The 27,311-nt window shown below is 46.1% G+C and overlaps 1 protein-coding gene across 6 annotated transcripts; it reads right to left on the bottom strand.

Moving 5' to 3' along the window:
• Positions 1-462: 462 nt before the first annotated feature.
• Positions 463-27,311, bottom strand: SERHL2 (serine hydrolase like 2). 6 transcript variants are annotated; one of them, XM_033161527.1, is made up of 13 exons: positions 26,997-27,311; positions 12,029-12,178; positions 11,752-11,865; positions 10,573-10,614; positions 10,300-10,319; positions 9,396-9,470; positions 6,040-6,123; positions 5,730-5,842; positions 4,912-4,991; positions 3,776-3,810; positions 3,119-3,195; positions 1,817-1,910; positions 463-988 (listed from the first exon to the last, which is right to left on the bottom strand). In XM_033161527.1, exons 1-13 carry the CDS (start codon positions 27,298-27,300, stop codon positions 869-871), a joined length of 1,308 nt encoding a protein of 435 aa, XP_033017418.1. In that variant the 5' UTR covers positions 27,301-27,311; the 3' UTR covers positions 463-868. The 6 variants fall into 6 exon arrangements, with proteins under 6 accessions (XP_033017418.1, XP_033017421.1, XP_033017422.1 ...); XM_033161530.1 differs by lacking the exon at positions 26,997-27,311 and adding an exon at positions 22,258-22,404; XM_033161531.1 differs by lacking the exon at positions 26,997-27,311 and adding an exon at positions 18,100-18,130.

The following is a 27,311-nucleotide window of genomic DNA, read 5'->3' as shown; positions in this document are numbered from 1 at the left end:
TGCCTTCTAAATCCTGCCCGTGGACGGTCTGGGAATCACCGCATGGATTGCTAGCGTGCACGTTCTTTCCTTCTCCATCCCATGGCAGCGGCAACACTTCCTTCCCTCCCTCCTGGCTTCTCCCCGCCCTGCCTAGAAGAGGAAGGGGGCTGGGCTTTGTTGGTGTCAGCACCTCTCCGGAGCCCTTTCGCGTGCCGCTCATCGTCCCGCCACCAGCCCCTGCCACTCGCAAGACACAGGAGCCGCGTTTGGCTGATCACCCCTCTCGAGCAGCTGCCATTTAAAGCGAGCCCTTTCACGCACCGCTCATCGTCCCTCGTTCATTCCCCCCCCCAAAAAAAATATAGTCCGCCCCCCCACCCCCAAGGTCTGAGGGACAGTGAACCAGCCCCCTGCTGAAAGGACCCCTATCTTAGAGGTATTTTAAATTATATGGGGGAAAAGGTACCACTCCTACAAGTGCAAGCTGCGACAAACTTAGTTTTAATACCTAAACTAGCATGAGTGGCTAAAATGTTTCCTTCACTGAACTAACAGTTGTTACCTAGTTAGAACACCAGGTTCTGGCCCAGAAAATCATAATCCAGGACATGAATTAACATTTTAAGACAAATCCACTCACCCAACATATGTGTATCTGGACTAAGGCACTCATGAAGAACTGAATCTGACTGAGCCATTCAGTAGAAACAGAACAAAGAATGGTTCGTGCTAAATGTCTGTGCAAGCTGCCCCCACCGCGCCACAAGGTAGTTGTGCAAGATGCTCTGCAGGTAGTCCCATGGCATCCTCCTCAGGACTGATTCTTTCTAAGGCATCCATCTGTTCTCTAGGAAGGGTTAGTCATGATGGTGGAGGTAGGCACTGCTTACAGGCTGGCTCTGGGTTTCTGGTCCTTATTTAAGAAGGTGTTGATGATCCCGGCCACGACTTGGGGCTCATTCAGGTGGACAAAATGATTGCCAGCAACTTCCACAAATTGGTAACGCTAAGAACAAGGGAGAATACAGTGAGAGATGGACCATGGGAAAGAAAACCCAGAAATATGGAACAATGAAACTTAACAGAAAAGCTGTTAAATGCTAGGAGTAGGGAATTGTAATAGGGGGGCTAGATTAGTCCATCCAGAAGCATCTACAACTGGCAGCAAAAGGGTCAAAAGCAATTCAGTAGCTTTATTGAACATTAACCACACCTGTGTTCAGTGCGGGCTTAAAGACAATATCACATTCTGTATCTCACATGCAAGCTCATTTTGCATAATTCTGCTTCAACTCCGGGGGAGAGGCAGAGAGAGGTAAGGAACCTCTGCACACTGGAAATGCTGCTCAAGCTACCCTGTTCTTTCCTCTCCCTGACCCCTTCCCCTCCGTTTTAGTCCACCTTTCCAAGCAGGAGGCTAAATCCTGGTCAGCCAAGGCAAGCAAAAATAATGATGCATTTGGGGAGCATCGCAGAGCACAGGAGACATGCTCCTTTCTTTCTTTCTCCCCTGTCATTGTTACAATCTCCACACAAGGGATTTTGACAGTTGGGTGGAGCAACCTGCCTGTCAATCATGTGGCATCAAGTTGTCCTGACCACCTGTCAAGGTTGGCCAGCAGGAAGAGACCAGAGGTTCCCCAGGCCCACTACAGCCCCTTAAGCCTCTCTCATAATGGGGGGGGGGGGTGTATCCAGCTGTACTACTGCATCATTTGCCACCCTCCCTCCCAACTGAATACATGGAAACCCCAAGCGAGAAAAGCAGCTGCCCAGCAAAGCCAATGCAAAACAGCTCGGAGCAAGTTTGTGTTCCCTCAGGAATTGCACTCACCTCTTTTAGGCTGGTCCTGAATGCTTCCTCAAGTGGCTCTACAAAGTATGGGGTGCTACCTTTAGGAGGATTGGTAAAAATCCCATTTTGTGCTCTAGAATAAAACAATCAGCTCTTAGTTCTGGTTGCAAATAAGAACACAAAGTTCAAATAATCTGCATGATAGAAATTTCCCAGAAATAGAAGAGGGTGCTGGATATTGCATTAGTTTTGTGGATAACCTGAACTGATCTTTCTCACTTGTACCATTGAAAAAAGGATAGACTAGATTTGGGGTGTATAAGGTGTTACAGTAGGGATAGCACTTCTGGGGTATTTTGTTCACCTTTGGTCCCCACCCTGCACTCAGTTCTCATCTGGGCCACCTAGAAGCACGCAACAGTGGTCACAGTCCAGAAACTGGCTGGCTAAATCAGGCGAGTGCAGCTGCTGGGTCTCAAATCCTCAGCAAGTCAGGAACTTCCCCTGCATGTGGACAGGCTCTGGCAGATGGAGTGGATGAGACCAATAGTGGGTCCACCGGCAAGAAGGTGGTTTTTGCACGCGGTGCAGAGAGAAGTGAGAGGCAGGTAGGGCTTGTCAACCTGGAAAGGGAGCCATCTGGGAGAGGGGGGAAACTGATCCTAAACCTCCGTTGCTTTGCAGAGTATCTTCTGGAGATGAACAGGCTAAGGAGCAAACCCTGCGCAAATCCAGAATGGATTCCCTAAGACGGCTGGATGGTGCCCTGTACGCCTCCTTCCGGCAACTACTGCAGCCAAGCTGGTGCCAAACGTATTGCTCTGCTTCCCTTTGGACCACATTAGTGAGGCCGAGAGGGGGGACGTCATCTGGGCAGCCCAGAACCTCCATACACTGCCCAGGGTTGTGCCACGGGAAGGTCACTTAAGTGCTGCTAACACAGCAGTTTGACTTCACCCCAGAGGTGCACTCCATTGTCCCTCAAGACAGACGGATGCCAACAACAAACTAAATTGGCTAAACATGTGGCTAAGCTGGTATTTACCACAAGCTCAATATATTTTCATGATTTTTAAAGCAGTGGTGCTTCGCGGACCCAGGTGGAAGTAGGCCTACTGACAATAGTAGGACTTTATTGGAAGTAAACGTGTAAGACTGCACTGCACTTCAGTACTACTCTGCAACAAGGTTTAGGCACTACAGGAGTGCTCTAAGGAGGACTGATTCGGTCTTATGCTTGGGGCTGATCAGTGAAGCAATCCATTTTTCTTCATTCTCTGCCCCTGACCTTTTCCCCTCTCAGGCAGATCTAGGCACTGGTTACATCTGCATGTCACTTACCTGATCATCAGTATATCAGCCTCGATTTTCTTCAGGATGGTGCAACATTGATCCAGAGACACAAAACTGCTGTTCTGCTGCATATTGATATAAAATGACAAATAAGGAACATAATTCATCTAGTCTGTTTGACTGGCTTAGCACGCAAGGGGTTTCTTCTAGAACCTGATAGTTTTCATGCATTCCTGAAAATCAACCCAATACTACGCTGCCCCTTTATTCTGTATTGGCGGAGAGAAAGTGGAGCAGGTCACCCCACTTTACTCTCTGTTGCCAATCAATGGGCAGGGGGGCATTAGGAGGTGCTCCACAAATGGCATTGTTCTTGCCAATACCTGGCCACAGGTCAACAGTCTTTTGGTCCTAAGGTGATTCACAGGAGACCCACTGAAATACCAGTTGTCTACAAAAATGAAGAGCCCTACGGAGTTAGCCAGAAATAGGTGGAAATTAAATATTCCCATGTTCTGCAATCTAGCCAACAGGCTCTCACTGCAATTTTTGTGACAAATGAGGAAACTAAGGTTAGAGGACCAACATAAAAGAAGCTAGCCCATGCCTGAGCAGGGCTCTGCTCTAATTTATGTACCTCCAACACCCTTTGGGTGGGTGAAAAATACAGGGGGAAACATTCAACAAAACTAGATCAGAACTTACCACAAGGACCCTTAAATCTCTGTTATAAACCAAACCTAGAGAAAGAGAAGAATCACATCTCACATTTTGTACAACTTTTTTTCCTGCAAACTTTCCCCCAGCTTCTTTCTCAACACAGCTGAGGGGGACGGATGTTATTCTATAAATGGTAAGTTTAACTGGCTGTCACAATTAAAATTTAAATACGTGGAAAGAGGACTGCAGAGTGTTCTGTAAGAGGATGCACAACTCCTAAAAGACCAGGTTTATATTGGTGGGGGCAGGGGGGTGTCTCCTGGACACTATGGAAGCTTCACAGGTGGTGTTGGTGACTAAGAGTGCCTTTTAGCAGCCTAGGCTGTTTCATCATCTGTGACCCATTCTGCAGAAAGTGGACCTTGCCTCAGTGGCACATGCCCTGGTTACAGCCAGACTGGACTGTATGGGGCTGCCTTTAAACATGATCTGGAAACTTCAGCTGGTACAGAACACGGCACTAGGATGTTTGTGGACAACAGGCACTCAGAGCATATAGCACATATTCCATTTCATTTGCATTAGCTAACTGTTTGGGCAAGGTTATTTGAAGATGGGCCTTAAGAATGGCCTTGCAAGGACCCGCTCAGAGATTGTGGCCAAAATCCACCAGACTGGCGAACCCTCAAGACTGACATTTTCAGCGCCTAAGAACTCCCTCCCATAAGTAGCACCTCTGGACTGAAATGGGTTTTAACTTAGACCTTGGTAAACTTCTTAATTTCAAACTGCTGCTGTTTTTAAATTTTGTAATTTGTTTGCTTTATTTGTATAGCTTTTATGGTTTCAACAATCCCTTCATAAATTGCCTTGGAAGGCAGCATGTCAGTACTATCATACAAACAAGATAAATTCTGAATATTTGGCCACAGAATGCACCACTGATTGTGCTAGATCATTTTAGATCTTCAGGCAGAGTCAGACCACTGGCCAGCTAGCCACTAGTGCAATGGGCAGCAGGTCTCTAGTGTCTCACACAAGACTGCAACAGTCCCCTGGCAACAAATATGCCAGCTATTAAACCTGAGACCTCCCATGTGCTTTGCCACCAAGCTCTGCTCCCCTAATTGCAGGTTCGGTGAAACACAACCAACAGGCATCTCTTTGTATCAGCCTCTTACCTCCTGCCACCTCAGAAGCCCCTCGCTCCATCAGTACCTTGGCACTCTCTTCTGTTAGATGGCTGTTTGCTTCCAATAACCTAGGCAAGTCAAGCAAAACATGTACAATTTTGCCAGTAAGATGAAGGCAAGAACTGCGTTCTTGGTAATGCCGCCACAACTAACCCTTATCAAATGTTAACCAGCCACATTTGTCCATCCTGAATCTATGTTCAGCTCTTGTACAACACTGATGCCTTGTACACTTCAGAAAGCATTCAATGGTGATGCAATCAAACTGGACTTGAGAAATCACTGGTATGAACCAGGGACACCAGTTATGTTCCTTTGGGGGGGGTGACGAAAAAAGTGGGTGGTATTCAACCAAGTTTTACTCAAGAGTGGAACCACTGAAATTAATGAACATGACTAAGTTGCTAAGTACCTATGTTCTGAACACCATTTCCTTGGTTGTCTTTTTTTTTCATTCTAATATCTTGGTTTTGATTCTGCAAGGGAGCCAGTATGATGCAGTGGTCAGAATGTTGGAGACAAGGGTTCAAATCCTCACTCAGCTGTGAAGCTCACTGGGTGACCTTAGGCCAGTCACTGCCTCTCAGCAATAACCTACCCTCACAGGGTTGTGGGCATTAAATGAGAAGGAGGAAAATCATGCACACCATCTTGAGCTCTTTGGAGAAAAAGGCACGATATAAATGCAATAAATAAAATAAAAGAATATTTCCTTTTTCAGAATAATGGATTTGGCAGCTATGTTTGGCAGGACCCCCAGGGACAAAACACCCAATGGTTGCCAGAGACCAAAGAAGGGAACTCACCTCTGAAGGGCTGCTTCAGGACTGCGTACTTTGGGGGAATGGTACTTGCTGGTCTCAAAATTCAGCAGTTCCTCAATTACCTCCCGCTGGGACTTGCAAATCTTCTCCACTTCCTATAAATCAGACGTAGTCATCTGCTTTCAGAAGTCTGTTACACCCAAAGCCCCTCACAAGGTATACAAAACAACATTAGTATTAGCTTCTTGGGAAGGCAAGACAAAAGTAAAGGAATTTATAAGCATTAGCTCTTTCTAGGTACCCTGACACCACTAGGCCTCACTTCCAATGCCATGGTGCCTTCTGACCTCACCTCTAAACGTGAGAAAGCATCTCTAGGGGTAAACAGGAACCTCGGCTTCTTTTCTGCATGTAATCCTGGGCCCCTTTGATAACCCTGCCAACAAGAGAGCCAACAAACAATAACAGAGCCTGGGCGATGGCTTTTGTGAGAGGAAATCCTCCTAGGAACGAGAGCCAATTAAATTCCCTGAAAGTCACACACAAATGTGTCCTGATTAAGCTTATGTCATTCTGTGCAACCAGTAAACATGGGACAGGACTAGGGCTGGGCGGTATATCAATATATCGTCCTAAAGCAGTTTGAAGTCCATATTGTGATTTTTGGTTTCATAATTTTTGACCTGGCAATATATTGCGAATCATGATGTGTGTGCAAAAGTCACCTTGTGGGAAAAACTGTGAAGCCAGTCAATGCCTCTACCTAGTTCCACCCTTATTTAGCTCGTGACATATCATGGTGTTGAAAACCAAATATCGCCCAGCCTTAGACAGAACACTGCTGTATTAGTATAATAGACCTCTTAGAGACCCCCGAGTTATAGATCAAATTCTTTGTATCCCATCACTGGCACATGCAGTTGCTAATTTTGGGAGAGAAATGCTTTTTGTCTACACATTTTGACTGACCCCAAGATTGCCACGAGAGCTGGGTTAAATCACATCCCAGAAACTTAAGCATGCAAGTTTGCCTTTCACCCACTGCCTCTACAATTGCAAGAAATACTTTCCAGCTGGAAAAAATATCACTTAAATTTTAATTAAATGTTTATTTTATATATTGCTCTGCCTCTCTCCCAGTGCAGGAGCCAAGATGGCTCACAAGATATATGAAAACATTTACTTATCTATTTTCCAATTAAAGCCAGCACTTAAAAGACCTAAAAGTGGCAGTGGTAGAAAAGTATCATCATGTGGGGAGGTAGCAATCACCTTTCCTCATTGCTGCTTTTCAGTAATTAACACAACTCTGGGAATGGCTCTTTTCAAAGTTAATTTATCCACTGGCTGGTCCTAAATCTACACGTGATGCTAAGCCTGAACTGTTGGCTCCTCCCAACAGATTCACAGAATTGTAGAGTTGGAATGAATCCAAAGGGTCGTCTAGTCTAAACTCTTGCAAAGCAGTAATCAGAATAACCACGGATTTCCAGTTTCTTTGACAACATATTCAGAGCGTTGTGCCTCTCTTCTTTGCAAGTCTGCCTCATAACTCTGGAAATCTACAACACTAAAGGAAAGGGGTGTGAGTTCCCTAACAAATGGATAATGACTGCTGTACTTTTCCGTGTATTAGACGAGGTTTTTCCCCTCAAAACAAACATCAAAAAATGGATTCTTATCTCATTATAAGAATCCAAAAAATGGATTCTTATCTCATCAAAGACATTGGATTCTTATCTCATTATACATGACAAAGCTATTTTTAGCCATCTCACCCCTTGCTTTTTCCTGTAAGACCAATTGCAGTCGTTAACAGTCGTCAACAGGTTTTCCACACCTATCAGCCAATCGCTCATTCCCACTACCCTTCTGAGTAATACCCCTCCCCACTCTCTCACTATATATAAGGGTCTGGTGACTTCTTTTTCAGTGTATCTGAAGAAGTGTGCATGCACACGAAAGCTCATACCACAGAGCCTAGGGCTTGCTGATCAGAAGGTCGGCGGTTCGAATCCCCGCAACGGGGTAAGCTCCCGTTGCTCGGTCCCTGCTGCTGCCCACCTAGCAGTTTGAAAGCACAACTAAGTGCAAGTAGATAAATAGGTACCGCTCAGGCGGGAAGGTAAACGGCGTTTCCGTGTGCTGCTCTGGTTCTCCAGAAGCGGCTTAGTCATGCTGGCCACATGACCCGGAAGCTGTATGCCGGCTCCCTCGGCCAGTAACGCGAGATGAGCGCCGCAACCCCAGAGTCGGACACAACTGGAACTAATGGTCAGGGGTCCCTTTACCTTTACTATCATATTGGGATGTGGGTGGCGCTGTGGGTTAAACCACAGAGCCTAGGGCTTGTCAATCAGAATGTCGGTGGTTCGAATCCCCAGGGGTCCCTTTACCTAAGGTGCTACTGGAAGGAATTTATTTTATTTTATTGTTTCGATTATGGCAGACCAACACGGCTACCTACGTGTAATCCAAAAATGGGAGGGCGTCTTATCCATAGTCAGTGCATTTTGGTGTCGTGGGATTTGTTGCTTCCGCTAGCCTGAGATAGTCAGTGGTGTTATTAGTGGCTGCAACAAGGGCTGGCGTGGTTTTGCTGCTGCTGCGGCTTCTGGCTGCAAGGGAGCAGCTGATAGGCGGGTTTTGCGTGCGTGCAGGGCAGCGCAGATCTGACTGGTGAGTGATCTCCAGAGACAGTGTGTCCCGCGTCACAGACTGGCCGTCTCTGCGGCCGGAGGTGCCCAGCAAGGGCTCGTCGCTTCCCACAGCCCCAGCATGAGCCATTCCCTCTGTGGGGAGCCGAAGGATAATATAATAACGAAAAGGAGATGATCTGCACTCACTGCCCTCTTCGTCCTCTGCCTTTGCCGCCTCGCTTCGCCTCAGCTGTTGCTGCCGCCACGGCTGCCCATTGCCACCTTCATGTTCTTCTCCCCGCACCCCTCCCCCACTTCCCTCAATAAATAAGAAAGCGTGTGAGCAGCCCCAGTCACCAGCGAGGAAGGCAGGCAGGCAGGCAGCAGCACCACCACAGAGCAAGTCAGTCCGTGGCTGGAGGGGGAGGAGAGAACAGAGGGCGGGAGTCACCTCACAGCAACGCAATGGCGTCCCTCCTCCTCCCCTTCCTCGTCTCGGGCTCTGCTGGGTTACATTGCTGCCTGCCTGAGGGAAACAAGGGCAGCAAGAAGAGGGGGAATGAACCGGGGGGGAGCCATTTTCTTTCGTTTGCGTCCCCAAAAATAGGGGTCGTCTTATAGATAGGGGCGTGTTATACACGAAAAAATACGGTAAGTCATTGAAGCAAATAGCAAACAATTTGCACTTGCCCAAATTGCACGGGGGGCTGCTCAACTCACATCAGGGTTCCAACCCACACCTGTGATTTTAAAAATTGCTAATTACATAAATTGTGTTTAGCGTCCAGCCTAGGCCTGAGTGCAGCGAATAGTTGTGGTGCTGCATCTACAGCAGCAGCCCTGGGCACTGTCAAAAGGGCACAAGTATTTTGTCTAACCTACCTGCCATGTACCCACTAGCCTTCCACCTTATAAAGGAGGGCAAAGGTGGGCTGCCTCCCATATGCCCCACACCAGGCTCAACACTACCTCAAAAATAACCACCTTCTATTAGCAAGTAAACTTATATAGCTTCTTCAGTTCATGCCATTTTTTTTTTGCAAGGGTAGGAAAAAAAATAGAATTTAACCTGAGGTGCAGGATAAAAACCATAGGATTCCACCAGGATCAGCTTGTCCACCAGTTCGGGGAAAATACAAGAGAACTAGGAAGACAGAGGGGAAAAGAAAGGAAGTTTAGCTCGTTTACCCCAGGAACAAAAAGTGTAATTTCTATCACCTCTGTCTAGATAGCATTTCTTATTCTCTTATGTGTTTGTCACAGAAAGAAACTGTGTTTTGAGAAGAGACATTTCTATACAGGTGAGTTCTGCAACAAAATGTTGCAGTGTAGAATACTCCTCTGGAGGATGGTCTAGTCTTTGTCCACTTCCTTTGGTTTTCTATTAAACTTCCAACAGCCAGACAGCATTCCATGCCTACTGAGCATGTTCAGTCTTCACTGGGCTATTTTTTATTTTTAAAATCCCTCTCCTATTAAGAGTTTGTTTCCTAAATATGTTTTTGTACTTCTGAAAAGCTGAGGGTCTTGAGCCTGCCAACCCGTCCCTCTTGGAGATGGATGGTGCCCGTTTGGCAACATAAAGACCAGCACTCGGAGAAAGGAGATTGCTATCAGTGTAGATAAATGGGACCCACAGCACAGTGTTGCAGTCTATGGTGCTGCTGTTCAAGATCCTAGCCCTTCTATTCCTACTTCGCCACCCCAAAATTTTCTCCTCCACCCCAACTCAGTCAGCATGGTATGGCCATTCAATTCTCATTGGGCTGTTCCGGGGGGGCGGGGCGGGGCGTGTCTTGTTGTTTTTCCTTTTTCTAACACACTTCTGCAAACCACAGAATTCTTCCAAGCCTTCTGATATGTTCCTCTTGTGTATGGATGGTGTTGTTCTTGCTACATAATCAGTGGCACTCAAACCCTGAACACTGCAAATAGAGGGAATAATGAAAATGCCCAGAGAAGAATATACTCACCATGCCTGCAATACTCCCACCTGTAGGAAAGAAAAGGAAGTGGGGTTTATATGAACACAGAGTATGAACCACACTGACCACCCATATAGTCCAAAGGGTATAAACTGACCAGCAATGAGAGAACAGGAACATAATTTGATAAGTGAACAAACAAGGAAAGGGGGAGGGGGAGAGGTGCAGTGATTTGCCAAAGAGAAAGAGAAATGGCAGGAAGCTGAGGATTCACTTATGTGTGAGAAACACCAGCTTCCTCAGGGGACAAGAGTCACTTACCCAAACTGTGGCCCATAAGGGTAAACCGATTCCATTTCATTGCTAAAAAGAGAGAGAGAGAGCAAAGGAGAGGCTGAGTTAAGACCAGATAGCCCAGGTTTCACAAGCCCCCAGGCAATCAGCAGCATCACAATATAAACATTAGCCACATCACCGCTCAACTTGGTGCTTCTAGATATTCTGCACAACTCCCAACAGCCACAGCTAGAAATCATAGTGCAAAACATCAGGAAGGCACCAGGTTGGGGAAAGCTAGTGTAGGCTGTCACAGGCAAGAGACAGGTAGGTCGCCATGTTGGTCTGACGCAGTCGAAATAAATTTAAAAAAATAAAAAAATTGTCCAGTGGCACCTTAGAGACCAACTAAGTTTGTTCTGGGCATAAGCTTTCGTGTGCATGCACACTTCTTTACACCACTTCTTCATATAGGTATGTGAAGAAGTGTGCATGCACACGAAGGTTTATACCCAGAACAAACTTATTTGGTCTCTAAGGTGCTACTGGACAATTTTTTAATTTTTTTATTTATTTCGACAGGCAAGGGAGTCCCTCTAAAAGGGAATGCCTGATTGAGTTCTTTGAAAAACAGGCAGCTAACAAGCTGCACAGGAAGAAATGGATGTTCCTGGTTAAAAGGGGGTGGGGCTTAGGAAATGGTTACGGCTGCAATGGGAGCCAATACCCTAAATTACACTGGGAATGTTCATAGATGCTCAGCTCAAACAACAAGGCTCTGTCCTATGCACAGTGGCTGTGCATTAGCATCTGAGAAGGGCATTCACAATGATTAACTAGGGCACTATTTGCCTTCCACAACAAAAAAACAGGAATGATTTCAAAGCTCAATGCCTACTAACCGGTTTTACCGAACTAGATTAAGGTGAAAGGTTTCCACCTACTCTTGAGAATTGTTAAACTGAGAATTTGCAACCTATAAAACTGTAACTGTGTGTATGTGCCAGTTTTGACTAGTGCTTTATTTTAGAGGCTTTGGAGCCTGTCTAATTAAAGCAAGGGCTACAAAGTTTTATGTCTGGCCTTGAAAGTGGGTTGGGGAGAACTTGCTGGCTTCGGTTGACCAGGAAATGTGAGAGAAACTGTCTTGAAAGCAGCCAAGAGATCCAGGCCACTGAGAAATTCAAACTGCCTACAGGCTACAAACAAATCCAACAGGCTCACCTGCTGCTACCCTGCGCACGTCACCCACATAATCCAAGAAGTGATAGACTGCCCCAGGTGGGCGGTGGGATGACAGGCCGTGTCCTGCAAGATCAATGGCCATGTAGTAACAATCTGAAAGAGAACAAAGGGAAGAGAAACAAGTCAAGTGCCAAACCACACTCCTGTATAACATACTACAATTTCATTGTATTAAGTTACTTGTGCACCACAACTATTGTTAGCCAGCTGTTTAAATAAAGAAATAAACAACACAGAACCCAATGACGAATCCTACCTTTGGGAAGTAGGGGGATGAGCCTGTTGAAAGTGTTTGCATTGTCCAGCCATCCGTGCAAACAGAGGACAGGGCGGCCTTGTGGAGATCCCCATGCCTTAGCTGCGATGTGGCCCCAGGGGACCACTAACTTCATCTCTGAGATCATGTCTGAAATGAAACAACAGAAGTGTCTCCTGGTGATGATAGTGTTACCAGAGAAGGCAGCCTCACCTATGTCTCATAACCCCTGGAGACACCAACGCTGATCAGTGTGGCATAATGGTTAGTGTGTTGGACTATGACCTGGGAGACCAGGGTTTGAATCCCCAATCACTGGGTGACCTTGGGCCAGTCACACCATCTCTCAGCCTAACCTACATTGCAGGATTGTTGTGATAATAATTTGGGGAGGAGAACTATCTGCACCACCTTGAGAGAAAAGGTGGCATATAAATGTAATAAACAAACAAACAAAAAGTCGATAAACAGATTCTGGCCCCGTGCATCCAGTCACTGAAACAAATATATCAGGTAGTGCAGGTTTGTCTGGCTGGCTGCCTCCCCCCCCCCCGAAAGATTGTAAAGACTGTGTTTTAAGGGAACATTTGCTAGCCTGCTACCCTCCAGATATTTTGTAATGGCTGCGACTGACAGGAGCTGTACTGTAGTCCAAAACACCTGGAGGGTGCCAGGTTAGTGACGGCTGTTTTAGGGCATGCTTTTAACATTATCTCCCCACCTCATGGAACTGAGTGCTACATGGTGCTACAGTTTCAAGTCATTCTAGTTTTTCAGCATCTATTGCTTGCGATCGTTTTATGAGCCCTTATTGTATATCATATACATTAAAATACTTTTTTTTTCCTTCCCCTGGGAGAAAAAAAAAGGGTGAATGAGAGAAAGCACGCAATGAGAAGTGAACTGACAACTGATCCTGAACTTTCCCCTCCAATGGTACAATTGTCTTGGGATGTGGTTGCTCCACTGGTTACCCGGCACCCCACTGCGGTCACGCATAGTTCCCATTTGGTCTTTGCTCCTGTCTGGCTTCTGATCCAGTAGCAGGGGAGGTCAGAGTGACCCTGCTATCATGGTTAGATCAGTTCCCAGTGAAGTATGGGCTTGGGACGGTCTGCCCCTAGGGATATTTGAAACCTGACAATGATTAAGGGCTTCTTGACTCACTGAGTTTCTGCTGCTCTTCCCCAAAGTTCCAGAAGCTTCTCAGCTGATTGCCAGGCAGAAGATTAGCTTAAGGTCAAAGGCTGACCCACCACACCCCAAGAAAATGTCTCTGAGCAAGAGGAATGGTGCTTGCCTTTCCTGCCTCAGCCAACATGAGCCATCATTCTTTTACACTCACCCACTGATGAGGGCTACCAAGTCCAATAACAATGATGATGATGATGAAGGTTTTATTATTTATACCCCACCCATCTGGCTGGGTTTCCCCAGTCACTCTGGGCAGCTTACAGAACATATAAAAACACAGTAAAATGTTGCTAGTAACATCTAAATTTATGGAATGCTGATTGAACACTGATGACATTTCACAAGTCTCAATATTCAGGGTCTTATTCTCAGTTTGCAGTGCAGCCTTTGCCCTCAAATGGTTTAGATATGTGTGTGTGTGTGTGCGTGCGTGCACACACACACACACACACCACAAACGCCAATAGAAAGCAAAATTTACTGCACAATTAACCATTTGGAAGGCTTTTCAAGGCCGCCTCAAACCAAAGCCTGGCATTGAGGTGGAACCTTTAGGCGTCTGTTTTGCCCGGGCTCACCACTCCCTTCTCACAAGAACCAACAGGTGGGAAACAAGACCCCTGCTTCAAACACCCAGTATGTTTACGAGCACAATTCAAAGTGTTGGTGTTGGACTTTAAAGCCCTAAATGGCCTCAGCCCAGTATACCTGCAGGAGAGTCTCCACCCCCATCGTTCTGCCTGGACACTGAGGTCCAGCTCTGAGGGCCTTCTGGCGGTTCCCTCTCTGCAAGAAGTGAGGTTACAGGGAACCAGACAGAGGGACTTCTTGGTGGTGGCGCCTGCCCTGTGGAATGCCCTCCCATCACATGTCAATGAAATAAACAACTATCTGACTTTTAGAAGACATCTGAGGACAGCCCTGTTTAGGGAAGTTTTTAATGTTTGATGTTTTATTGTGCTTTTAATTTTTTTTGGCAGCCACCCAGAGTGGCTGGGGAAACCCAGCCACATGGGCGGGGTATAAATAACAAATTGTTATTATTATAAAAAGCAGCCTAAGTGGAAATGGTATTTGTAAGTCAAGGACAGTATGCACTCCCTCCATAGAGCACAGCTGACATCAAAGCTGAGAAATCGTGTTGAGGGACCTACTTAAGCCCCTGCACATGTCCCTGAGCTTCCTCTTTGGGCCAGCGCATCAGAAACCCACCCACCTCTCCCTGTATTTAGGGCTTGTGCTTGACCTTGCTATGCCGTCATGTGTCGCCTGTCGTCGGGACGGGGCACAGCAGGAATTTTCCCCACTTGGCCGATTGGCTGGTGCCATTTGGGTTTCGCCTGCTGCGTAGCAAATCATCACAACTTGTAAGGTTGCAGATAGGCTCTGGTTCAGGTGATGGGGTGGCAAAACGCTCTAGCCATCCCTATGCGAAGGGTATTCCATTAGAGGAATCCAGGGACTCATTGGTTTGGTTAACCCTGAGAGGGGTTGTGCCCGTGCCCGAGTCCAGGGGACATCTGGGTGGTGGACTAGCCTGACCCCACTTTCCGCTGTCCCAGGTGTTCACCCCAGGCTGACCTATGCTGGTGCCCTGGGTCAGCGCTACCTGTCACGGTACAGGGAGCTCGTCGAACCAGAGCCTATGCAACCACTCACTTTTATGTAATCAATAAAGTTGTGGCCTAAATTCTGCCAAAAACCAAACCAAAAATCTGCGTCATGTGTGAATTTATTTAGGGGGTGATTAAAAGGTCTAAACACGCAATCAAGTTTAACTGCAGATGCCTAAAAGTTACCAATAAATATTTGAATCAATGCTATTGCATCAGTACTTATATAGTTATTGTGCAAGAGAGGAGGAAAATGAGAAGATGAGGCAGCCGCAGTTTACCTGCTTGAGCTCCCTTTGACCTCTCACACCCTTATGCAATGCAGGATACAACATCGAAGGACTACTGACTAACCTACTTTTACTGCACGCATTCTGTGCCCGTATATCCTATTAATTTTCTTAATTAAGCTTAATTTCTAAAACAAGCCCACTGGGGTCAGGACTATCAATAAAGCGCAATAAAGTTATGAATCTGTACCGGCGAGTGGATCCGGTGGCAAAGGTCCGGGTCCGCCGCTGCACATGCTCAGAGGCACCCTCTTCTCTCCATTGCGTCTCACACAGAGCCCCAGCATAGAATTGTCGAGTCAGACGCGGTGGACTTTGCAAGAAGTTGTGCAGCCCGCGGGCCTGCCTGGCTTGCCGTCACCAAGGGACGCCCCGTAACAATCCTGAACACTCAAGAATGCGCCTTAAAGGCTCGAAGAGTGTCTGTTGGCGTTTTCCTACTAGAAATACAGAACTGGACAGGCCCACGGAGGGGACTTTCTCCCGTCTCCAAAGCTGCTGACCCAGCGCCAACTCTGTCGAGCATTAACGAAGTGGAAGACTGAAAACTCTGCTTAATAATTAAGAGGGGAAGAGTAACGGCGCGAAAGTACGAGGCACCGGACCCGCAGGAACCGCTGCAATGATCCGGCCAAGTCACTCACCGCGGGACGCAGATCTCTGGCTTTCAAGCTGTGCGAAGAAAAGCAACTCTCTCTCTCCCCCTTTTCTCCCCCATCTGCAGCTGCCGGAACCAGAGAAAAAGACTTCCCTCTGTGCGGCGAGATGCAAAGAGCAAGCTTGCAGCTCTTAAAGGGACCGAGCGCTCGTTCCTTCTGCCCTTTCCTTGCTCTGCAATCCCTTTGAATGCTAGGAATTCAGGAAGCGCCCTGTGCAATCCTATGCAAGAATTAAATCCTATTTTCACAGCGCCAGCTTGTGCATGTTTACTTGGAAGGAAGCCCGATTGTGCCCAATGGGGCTTACTTCCAGGTAGGTTTGCACAGGCTAAGACTGCGTAGAGGAAATCTCATTGAACATTGCCAAACTTGCTTTCCAGTAAATATGATTGCGTGGGGTTGCCTTGTAAAATCTAAGTTGTAACTGGGATGTTCGATCACGACCACGGGCCTGAAAGGAAGCTGGCTTATGAAATGGTGCAAGGAGAATCATGGGTTGAAATCAGCATTCATCATGGGTATAGCTTGAAATGTGCAAAATATTTTACCATCGTTTATATACCAGTATTTCCACTGTTTTGCGCTGTCTGTCACATGTACAACTATCTGCCTGTTGGACAGAAGCTGTGTGTGTCCAAGGTGCAATGAGTCCCTGGCTCTCTACGAATAATTTTGTTCCCTTGAGCTGACCTGGAAAATCTGAGAGGATGGAGGATGAGGCCTTTGGGGACGTTATAGCTACCTATTTAGCTTCTCTGACTGAACTAAACTGCTGCAGCTTGGATACTATCTGTTTCCATCCCTGATACTGGGTACCCTAGCATTCACACACCTGGGTGTGTGCCTATGCATACACATTGTTATCCCTATAAGCACTGCATCCAAAACCTAAATTTCCTGGATATATTCAAGCCTTCTTGTCACAATGAGAGACATTTTGCTCGTAACAAAATATATTGAAGCTAACAGCTCCAATGGTCCAATGTAGCCCCCCCTGGTGGCCACTGCAGGTGAGTTCAGCCTTGAAAGTTGAATAGAATACTGTATTGCTGTCCCGTTATAATTGTTGTTGTTCAGTCGTTCAGTCGTGTCCGACTCTTCGTGACCCCATGGACCAGAGCACGCCAGGCACGCCTATCCTTCACCGCCTCCCGCAGTTTGGCCAAACTCATGTTAGTAGCTTTGAGAATACTGTCCAACCATCTCATCCTTTGTCGTCCCCTTCTCCTTGTGCCCTCCATCTTTCCCAACATCAGGGTCTTTTCCAGGGAGTCTTCTCTTCTCATGAGGTGGCCAAAGTACTGGAGCCTCAACTTCAGGATCTGTCCTTCTAGTGAGCACTCAGGGCTGATTTCCTTGAGAATGGATAGGTTTGATCTTCTTGCAGTCCATGGGACTCTCAAGAGTCTCCTCCAGCACCATAATTCAAAAGCATCAATTCTTCGGCGATCAATTCTTCGGCCGTTATAATTAGCAAGCAAAAAGTGATGGGAAACAGCAGGAGTCACTAAGGATTCATACCAGCTTCCAATCCACAGTGGTACAGTAAAAAGGCTCCATTCTCTTGTTTGCAGCAAAAGCCATGTGGCCAGTGAAACATTTTCATTTCTGAGCTGGAGTTGTAGCTGCCAACTTTCTTCTAGCAGTGCCCTGGCCTGCTGCCTTTAACTGTTGTGTCATCAGAAGCAGATGAAATGTCCTCTACTTCTTGTGCATGCCAGGAAAAGCTTTACCTTCTGAATTCCTGTTGGCACAGAATTTATGGTAGGGCATATGAGCCTGGCCAGAACGAAGACTGCGGACCAGTGTGGAAAGTAGTTATTGTTTCTCCTATTCACATTTGTTTAACACAAATGCATGGTTCCCCACACTTTTTGAGAGGAAATTGTGACAAGCAAGGCTTGGTGCAAACACAGCTCTAGCTTAATAGTCCATAGAAACATCACCTGTCAGGCTTAGCCGGCAAATAATTGAGAGGTTGCCCGACATTGAATCAACACTTGAAAATCTAAATCAATCCTAGTAAAATTCATTTGCAAAGATTATTTTGAATGGATCAGGTGTGTGTGCTGTATTTAGCAGCTTTCCCATGAGACCCAAGTTCCACTAAGTCAATCAGCTCTTAGTGGAACTCGGACCTTACTGGAAAGCAATGAATACCACACACCTCTTCATTCAAAATAATCCTAGTAAATGATTTTTACTGGACAAGCTGAATGATCTAAGCATCACATCATCAACGAGGGAATCAATGTTCATTTAAGGGAACAGGCTCGGAAAAGTGAATGTAATATACTTAACAGAATGTAATATACTTAACAGATGGAGCATCAGATTAAGCATCAACAGGAAATCTCTTGTGAAGCAACATCTCCTGCATTCAGAGCCAGACTTACCCTTAGCCAGAGTGAGGCAGCTGCCTCAGGCAGCAGCTGTTGACAGGCAAGGAGCAGCAGGGAGGTGATAAGAGAACAGAGTTGTAGCCTATGTGTTGCCTCCAAAGAGAGCCCACTGCCCTCAGGTGCAGCGACCCACACTGACCCACAAAAAGAATCATAGAATCCTAGAGTTGGAAGAGACCACAAGGGCCATCCAGTCCAACCCCCTGCCAAGCAGGAAACACCATCAAAGCATTCCTGACAGATGGCTGTCAAGCCTCCGCTTAAAGACCTCCAAAGAAAGAGACTCCATCACACTCCTTGGCAGCAAATTCCACTGTCGAACAGCTCTTACTGAAAGGATTGAAGTAAGATGAAATTGTCATTCTAAATGTACACCCATGCCATCCTGTCCATCTCGGTCACCAAATATTGTGGGCTGTGTTCTATATATGTGTGGTGACAGGGCGAGAGGGAGGGAGGGAGGGAGGATGGAAAGGTGTCGGTGCCCGGATCCTGCTGCCATTTCACCATTCTTGCTATATTTATGAATAGTATTTATTTTATTTAACCAACTTTATATAAGGACATAAGGAGAGCCTGCTGGATTAGGTCAATGGCCCATCTAGTCCACCATCTTGTTCTCACAATGGCCAACCAGATGCCTGTGGGAAACTGACAAGCAGGACCGAAACAGAAGAGCACTTTCCCTTCTTAGGAAGGTGGGGGAGAACTTATTAAAAGGCAAGTGCCTATCATCTCATGCTTCATTCTATTTACACATTGACGCTCCTGAACTCTTACCAAAAAAAAGGTAGAAAAATTGTAAGAACCATAAATTTTATCATAAAATATAGTCTGTATTATCTCCAAAATGTCAGAAAATAAAACTGAATTCCCTGCACACGTTTCTAAATAAAACACATTGTCTCCTGTGAATCGAGCTATTAAGTGCATGTTGCCCTGAGGCAATACCTGGCCTGGGCCTTAGACTTAACAAAAGAGTGTGGAAAGCTTGGTGATGTGTTTCCATTCCATGGTAACTAATTATTAAAGCATTTTCCCTGAAGTTTTCTGAATGGCTAACAGAAGTGTTGCCAGCTTTGAGGGGGCAAGGTGCTTGCTTGGGGGGAGGGGGGAAGCTACCATGACCACACCCCTCTTCTCCCTGCCTCCCCTCCACTGCTTGTGCCCCACTTTTTGTTTTTACCTTGGGTGGTCACCTGCGGTGGTGGTGGGAGCACACTTTTCTTTGCTAAGTGTGCCTTCCTCTTAGCACATTTCTCCCTTGCGTTCTGAGTTCAAGTGTCTTCAGAGTCCATGACACCTTTGATAAAGGCTGTTCTCCTACTGGAGCGCTCGCAGGGCAGTGTTTCCCAGTTGTCGGTGTTAATACTACATTTTGTTTAGATTTGCCTTGAGACAGTCTTTAAACCTCATTATGCTTTCCATTTTTCAGTTTGGAATAGAGTACCGGGTAGTTGCTTTGGAAGATGGTAATCAGGCATCTGCACAACATGACCAGTCCAACGAAGTTGATGTTGAAGAATCATTGCTTCAACACTGGTGATCTTTGCTTCATCCAGTACACTGATATTAGTTCGCCTGTCTTCCAAAGTGATGTGTAAGATTTTTCAGAGACACCATTGATGGAATCTTTCGAGAAGTTGGAGGTGGCGTTTGTAAATTGTCCATGTTTCACAAGCATACAGTAAGGTTGGTAGTACAATAGCTTTGTAAACAAGCATTTTGGTTTCCCTGCGAATGTCCCGGTCATCAAACACTCTGCATTTCAATCGGGAGAAAGCCGCACTCGCAGAGCTCAGGCGATGCTGGATTTCAGCATCAATGTTGGCCCTTGTGGAAAGATAACTGCCTAGGCAGGAGAAGTGATTGACATTTTTCAATATTACACCTTTCAGTTGGATTTGTGGCGCTGCAGAGGGGTTATTTTGCACTTGTTGGTGCAGCACTTTGTTTTTTTGGATGTTGAATGACGGGCCAAGCTTTTCGTAAGCTTCTGCAAAGATATTTAGGATGGTTTGGAGGTCATCCTCTGAGCATGCGCACACTACGTTGTCATCAGCATACTGCAGCTCTATGACGGAAGTTACGGTAACCTTACGCTTAGCTTTCAGCCTGCTCAAATTGAAAAGCTTTCCATCTGTTCGATATATGATTTCTACCCCAGTGGGAGTTTCACTGCCCAAGGCTGCATCTTCCCGCCATTTTAATCATAATTCACTGCCACCCCTGTGCCCAGTGGCAGCAGCCAGCTGAGTTAATCAGAGGCTGCAAGACCACTCTCTTGCTGCTCCAGGGCCCTCATTGGCTTCACGAGCCCCAAAGGAGGCATCTGATTGGCTTGGTTTACTGCCATGCATTTACCTTGGGGCAGGCATAGCCATCTTCAAATATTCTAAAGGGCTGTCACATGGAGGATGGAGCAAGCTTGTTTTCTCCTGCCCCGGAGGCTGGGACCTGAACCAATAAAGTAACAAGAAATTCCGATTAGACATCAGGAAGAACTTTCTGGACTCTCTCAGAAGTTGGTGGACTCTCCTTCTTTGGAGGTCTTTAAGCAGAGATTGGATGGCCACCTATTATGTACTAGTTGAGATTCCTGCATTGAAGGGGGTTGGATTAGATTACCCTCAGTGTCCCTTCCAGCTCTATAATTCTGCGATTCCTAGTGTGCACCACTGCCACTTGCTGCTGCAGACTCTCTGGTGTAATTTGGGGTCTCCTGGGACCTCAAACTAGTGCTCCATAGTCTGGTTCTAGGTGCTGCAGAGGGCTAGAACAGTGTTTTTCAACCTTTTTTGGGCAAAGGCACACTTGTTTCATGAAAAAAATCACGAGGCACACCACCATTAGAAAATGTTAAAAAAATTAACTCTGTGCCTATATTGACTATATATAAAGTAATTTTTCAATTTTTCCCACGGCACACCAGGCAACATCTCGCGGCACACTAGTGTGCCGCGGAACAGTGGTTGAAAAACACTGGGCTAGAAAATACCTGAAAGGGGATAAAGGCAGGCCAAACAGCTGGGTGGGTGGTCTCCCTCAACTTAGATGTTGTAATCTAGATGCAAAAGAGGATGTGGCTTCTGCACCTTTAATAACAAACCTGCTAACGTTCCATCTTCTATGCTGCTATTAAAGGTGCAGAAGCCCTGTCCTCTCTTGAATCTGATCACTCTCATTAGGTGGTGTCCAAGGGCTAGGGCTTGCCTTGCAACATTTCTACTTTTGTTCTTTGAATAGCAGAAACACATAACAAGCTACTTTTGAAATCCCTCAGTTTCAAAAGAAATTTGTTGTGTGGCAATGTGAGGGGTACTGTTTGAGAAACGGAAGCCAAAAGGCTCCTTGTGCACATAGAACATGTTGAGCAGTTTGGGGGTCCTGGTCTACACAGATTGGCTGATGGATTAATGATAGCACTATCAATGTGCATGGTGCTTCAAGTATTAGAGGACAAGTCCCTGCCCTGAGTAACTATCAATCTGAAACACAACAGAAGGGAGCTAAAACAGAGAAGGACATGAAGACAGAGGTATCCAAGTCTGATGAAGGTGGTCTTGAATTCATGCCTTGGTCAAACCAACAGTGAGCATTCAGAAACACATAATCTGCTGCTAGAGAACACTAGCTCAGCTCCATTGTGTTTTTGCTTTCCTATATCGTCTCTCAATCTACAACTTGCCCATGGCTGACTATCAAGACACTGCAAGACCAGTTTCTCTTCTGCATCCTAATTCAGTCAAAATAATGCTCACTGGTTAATACATAACACCAAGAGACTGACCTCTTCTGTGTGATCTTCTACCTAGCACCAAACATACACATACCCAGTGCCTAGAATCTCTCTATAGTATTGAGAATGAGCAATAGGGGTTTTTGTCCATAACTGACCTTGGACTACCCCCTCTCTGAATGCAGCACGATTTCAAAAGCACTTCTATTGACAGATGCATTATTGGACTGGCTTTTTCAAATACTGGCTTAGTGCAACTCTGGAATTCATGAACCTTTGGACTTTCACACATTTTTGGACAAACTGGTCCATAGACACTTTGCCTAACTTACTCCTGGAAGCCACTGTTTGGTGATGACTTTGCACCACTGTGCTCCATGGTGTTTTCTTGCTACAATCTGGGAACATGAGCTTCATTTGACCTTGGATTTACCCTCTCATGGAGGATCCCCGTTCTCTCTTCTGCTGAAGTGCTTTTGACAAATTGCAAGGAAGGAAAGTTTAAAAAATAACCAGCACCCTCCCCCACCCCTAATTTCTCCCTCTTGTCAGTGCTGCCAACTCTCACCCTTTTCTCTCCATATACACTACTGCATTTGGCTCACTGCTGCTTCCCCCTCCCCCTCCCATCTGGGATAGTTTTTGGTAATTGGTCTTGCAGTTGCTCCATGAATAAAATCCTTTTTCTGGAAAAGCTCTGATTTCCTCTTTCCCTCCCAGGAATTGTATAGGATACTCTATATTACTGAAACTACAGAGTTCCTCATGTGCTCCTACTGATCTGGGGTGCCAGCTGCACTGGACTGACAGGAGTGTGTTCTCCAGCACAAATAAAATATTAAGAGTGGCAAAAAGCAAAGGTTTCCATACCAATCATCTGGCATCACAATGACATCAGGTGGCCCATTTTTGCCCATGTGGTCTGCAATTAAACCGGCAAAAGCACAGCCCTGTGCTTTGCAAGCACTGATGATCAGCTGATTGTTGGGGCTTACAAAGCACCATATAGGGGCTTTACTTAGGGTTTTGCAAACCCTCTTTCTGCTCAGCTTTGTCTTTACCTGCCCTATACCCAGTGCTTTTCTTCGGGGGGGTGTGTGTGTGCTGATACTCACCATGACGTTGTTACAGTAAGTGCCACGATTTTGACCAGTGTGTGTGTGGGGGGGGGAGGTGCCAGTACTGTGTATCCTTGAGTACCCCCCAGAAATACCTGGCTTAATTCGTGACCACTCTGGCACCACAGCAAAATCCCACCAGCCATTTGGGTTCCAGATGGGCTTCCTATCTGAAAAGAAAAGTAGGTTGCAGACATGTACAGTGGTGCCCCACTAGACGAATGCCTCGCTAGATGAAAAACTTGCTAGACGAACGGCATTCGCTAGCGGAAGGCTGCCCCGCAAGACGAAAAAGTCAATGGGGCTGCCTCACAAGACGATTTTATGTTTTTTTTGCGGAAACTAGCGGTTTGCATTGGTGCTTCGCAAGACGAAAAAATTGCTCTACGAAGACACTCGCAGAACGAATTATTTTTGTCTAGCGAGGCACCACTGTATAGGGACATAGGGATCAAACAAGCATGGTAACACATTTGGACAGGGAGAAATATGTATCATGGGCTTTGGTTCTTTCTCCACCAGCATCAAAACGGAATCACTTTCCTGGAAAGCCTTTGTCACACAGTTCCTTAATGAACTGGTTTGGTCCCAGAGAAGGAGGGGAGGAGCTTCTGTGAAAAGACCCACTAATCTGCTTCCTGGCAGGAGGAAAATTGGCTCAATCTTTCACTTACCAAAATATAAGGATTCTTAAAGGAAGCTGTAAAGAGAAAGATGTAGTGTAAATCTACTTATTAAAAGGAGCTACAGCCCTCTTTCCTTTTTTAAACAACCCCAGGTATATAGCGGTGTTACAATTTTTTAATGAATATATTCCAAATAATATTTGGGAAATGTTACAAACAGTGTTTTTCTTCTTCTTCTGGGGGTACTCCAGGGTATACAGTATCAGCAGCTCCCCCCCCCCATGTTAAAAGTGTGGCATTTATTATAACAACCTCATGGTGAGTAGCAGCACCATATACACTGGTTACAAGCATATTTCAGATGCACTGTATTTCATTATTATTTTGAGATTTCTAGCTTTTGATAATTTATCCAGAGACTCAAAATCCTAGGCAGCAATTGCACAAGTAGGGTAGAAACATATGGAAACCCAGAAACCATCTGATGACTCAGGAGGATTGTTTTGTCTCCTTGGCAGGTGCTTCTGTCAAAGCCTTGGTTGATCTCTGGAATCAAGAAATGGCCTGGGTGGTTGGCAGAAGGTACTCCTTAGCACTCCCACCCACCAGGCAGAACTTGGGGTGATGAAATGGTAGGTGTGATGGAGACCAGAGATGGAGAAAACCTCATGAAACCAAGGAGGCTTGGACTAGAGTTTATGTTAGGAGCTCTTGCGGTAACGAATTCTAGTTTGACTATGCATTGTGTAAAGTAATACTGTACTTCCTTTTGCCTGTTCAGAATCTTCTAACATTCAGCTTTACTGGATGGTTGTGGGTTGTAATACCGAGAGGGAGAAAAGTTTCTCTCTGCCCATTGCCCACCCACCCCCACCCCACTTCCTGAGTCCCTGTACAATTTGATGCAACTTGGATGCCACAGAGCAAATCCAGTGGATGGAACTTCATCAACTGCATGTCATTAATACTTCTCAGTTTGTGAAGTCCGATGATGTGGAAAGGATACATAGGAGGTACAAAGTCAACTACCTGCAAACCTCAAGTCTTGCCTGCTTTTGATGGCTGCCAAGAGTGCTTTTGGTCACTCTGGACTGGTGTTCCAGCTGCATCTGTTCCTAGAGAAGTCAGATCTATCTAGTGCCAATTTTCTAGAAAAAGAGGTGCCAGAACTCTCCATGAACACCTCCCTTGTTTTCTTAGAATCACAATGGCACCCACCAGAGAGGTGCTGGAGCAGAGTTCTGGCTGAAAAAGAAGCCCTGGAGCTATCCATGGTGACACCCCCTTCTGTTCTATCAAGACCAGATTACTCCAATGTGCTCTACATGGACCAACTTTGAAAAACATCCAGGCATGGGTCACTGGCCCACAATCTGATAGTATGTTAACAGGAGCTAGTTCTTGGGGAGGGGGCACATTACACCTCTGTTAGAATAGTTGCATCTGCTTCTGGATTGTTTCCAGGCACAATTCAAAGTGCTGATTTTTTAACCCTTTAAAGCTGAAAACAACTTGGGCCCATTATGTTATTCTATTTATTTTTGCTTCTGCTGCTGATTTTATTTTTGATTGCTACTAATATTATGGTAACTGTGCTTTTAATGTTACTGTCTGCTGCCTTAGGACCAGAGTGAAAAGCAGACTAGAAATACTTAAAATGCTGCCTTCTCCCTCTTATGAACCTCCCTGCTCTTTAAGACCCTGGCTGAGCGAGCACATCCAGCAGGTACATAGGATAAGGTGCTCTCTGTGGCAATAGCAACAGTATAGAACTCTCTGCCTAGTAAGGCTTGACTTTGCTCTGGCTCTGATGACCTGTCATAAGCTTAAGAAGATATGACCTTCCCTGTCCTGCCACTGCCCTGCATGCTTGAGATTTTACTGATCGCTTGTTTTAAGGGATGCTTAAGTTGTTGTGACCTGTCTTAAGTTTGTTACAAGACTTTGTTTTTTTTAAGGGTGTTGTTGGAAGTCCCCCGTTGAACATTTAAACAAAAAACCTTGAAAGGTGGGATAAAAAAATGTGTGCTAAAAATAGAGTAGTTAATAAATGTATTTAAACTGAATTAATTTATTGATTGAATCATTAAATAGCTACCGGTTTCTAATCCTTGGCATTAAATTTGCTTTTGTAGCTTGTAGGATTTTGCTTGCCACACTCTGTAGCAGCCTCAAGTGCACAGAGCAACTAGGACATGTGACCTTGGGCCAATTGCTCTCTCTTCACTTAACACAGGATTGTTGTGAAGATTATAAAGTGTTTTGTGTGATTGATTGATTGTGTGTGTGTGTGAGAGAGAGAGAGAGAGAGAGAGAAAGAGAGAGAGAGACACCCTTTATGTTTCCTTGAGCTCCTGGAAGGAATGGCCAAACATTTTGCATTGTACAAAATTAATGGAATTTTCTCAGATGGGGCTGGAACTCTTGACGGGCCCTGCTTCTGCGCCGAAATCCTTACAGTGGAAATGCTAATTATCAACTGGCGGTCATTAATGCAAGCATTTCCCCTCATTTCGAACATGTGTTCTTTTGATTTTGCATTAATGGGCACCTTCTGTTGCGTCACACGGGCGGGGAAAAGAAGCGGAGTAGGGAAGAAGCCCCCCTCATCTGCGTTTCTGAATAAGGGGGGGGGGGCAATTGCGAGTTGTCCCTTAAGTGCCCATTCCTGGAACGAGGAACTTTGAAGCCGGTTCCTTGGGCAGCGCGCGAGTTTCCCGCACGCGACGCGCTGCAAAACTGCTGCACCCCTCCTCCCACTCCGCCGGGAAGCCCGCGCGCCGGGAGCTGGAGCTGCGCGTTGCCCTCGCTCGGAATGGCTCCGCAGTTCCCAAATCTTACTCTTCATTTGGTTCCTTGTCTTATTTTTTAGTACTCGATTTGGGGGGGGGGGGCGGCCGGGATTTTTTTCTCCCACCCTTCACTGCAGAAAGAAATCGAGAGGTTTGGTGGGGGTTTAACTTTACCCCCATTAAACAGCCGAAGAGAAGCATTCACAGTTTTGCAAATTGAGTACATTTCTTTCTTCGTGCTGAAACCTTTCAGGGTTCTCCAGCAAGAGGAAAGCCAGCGAAAAGATTCGCCTGCTTTGTAGCAAAGTGCAATGAAGTAAGTACGCAAAGTTCCTTTTTGTTTTTTTTGAGCTGCTTCGGGAAAGACGGGGGCGGGGGACTGGAAGCGGAGTTTTTTTGGCGGGGGGCTATAGGGAATATCTGGTTCCCCTACCAGTTAAGCCACCGACGTCATGAAGGTAAGAGAACCAGACTGAAGCTACAAACCCAACCCCACATACCTGGGAGGAATCCCCATTGAATTCATAAGACTTACTAGAGAGTAGCCGTGCTTGGGATCCGGGTGTAAGCAAGTTAAGTTTGGGTTTCCTTGAAATCGAAGGTGCTGGTGTTAAATCCTGACTGGGACCTAAGTTCAATGGACTTAGTCTGGATCCAGCCCTATATCTATAACTGACGGAACTGGCTGTTCTCCTAAGTGTTGCTGTTGTTTTCCCGCGCAAGGCTTTCGGATCGCTGCCGAAGCACGCAAACGGGGCCAGCCGCGAGCCCCGCAGACAAAGCATTCGGCTGCCCGGGCGCCGCCAAGGCAGGCAGGAATGCCGCGGAAGGATCCGCATCTGGGACCAAT

The sequence above is a fragment of the Lacerta agilis genome, chromosome 10, assembly GCF_009819535.1.
Source record: "Lacerta agilis isolate rLacAgi1 chromosome 10, rLacAgi1.pri, whole genome shotgun sequence".
Lineage (NCBI taxonomy): Eukaryota > Metazoa > Chordata > Lepidosauria > Squamata > Lacertidae > Lacerta > Lacerta agilis.
The sequence above is the reverse complement of the archived record's forward strand: the minus strand, read 5'-3'. Positions and strand labels throughout refer to the sequence as shown.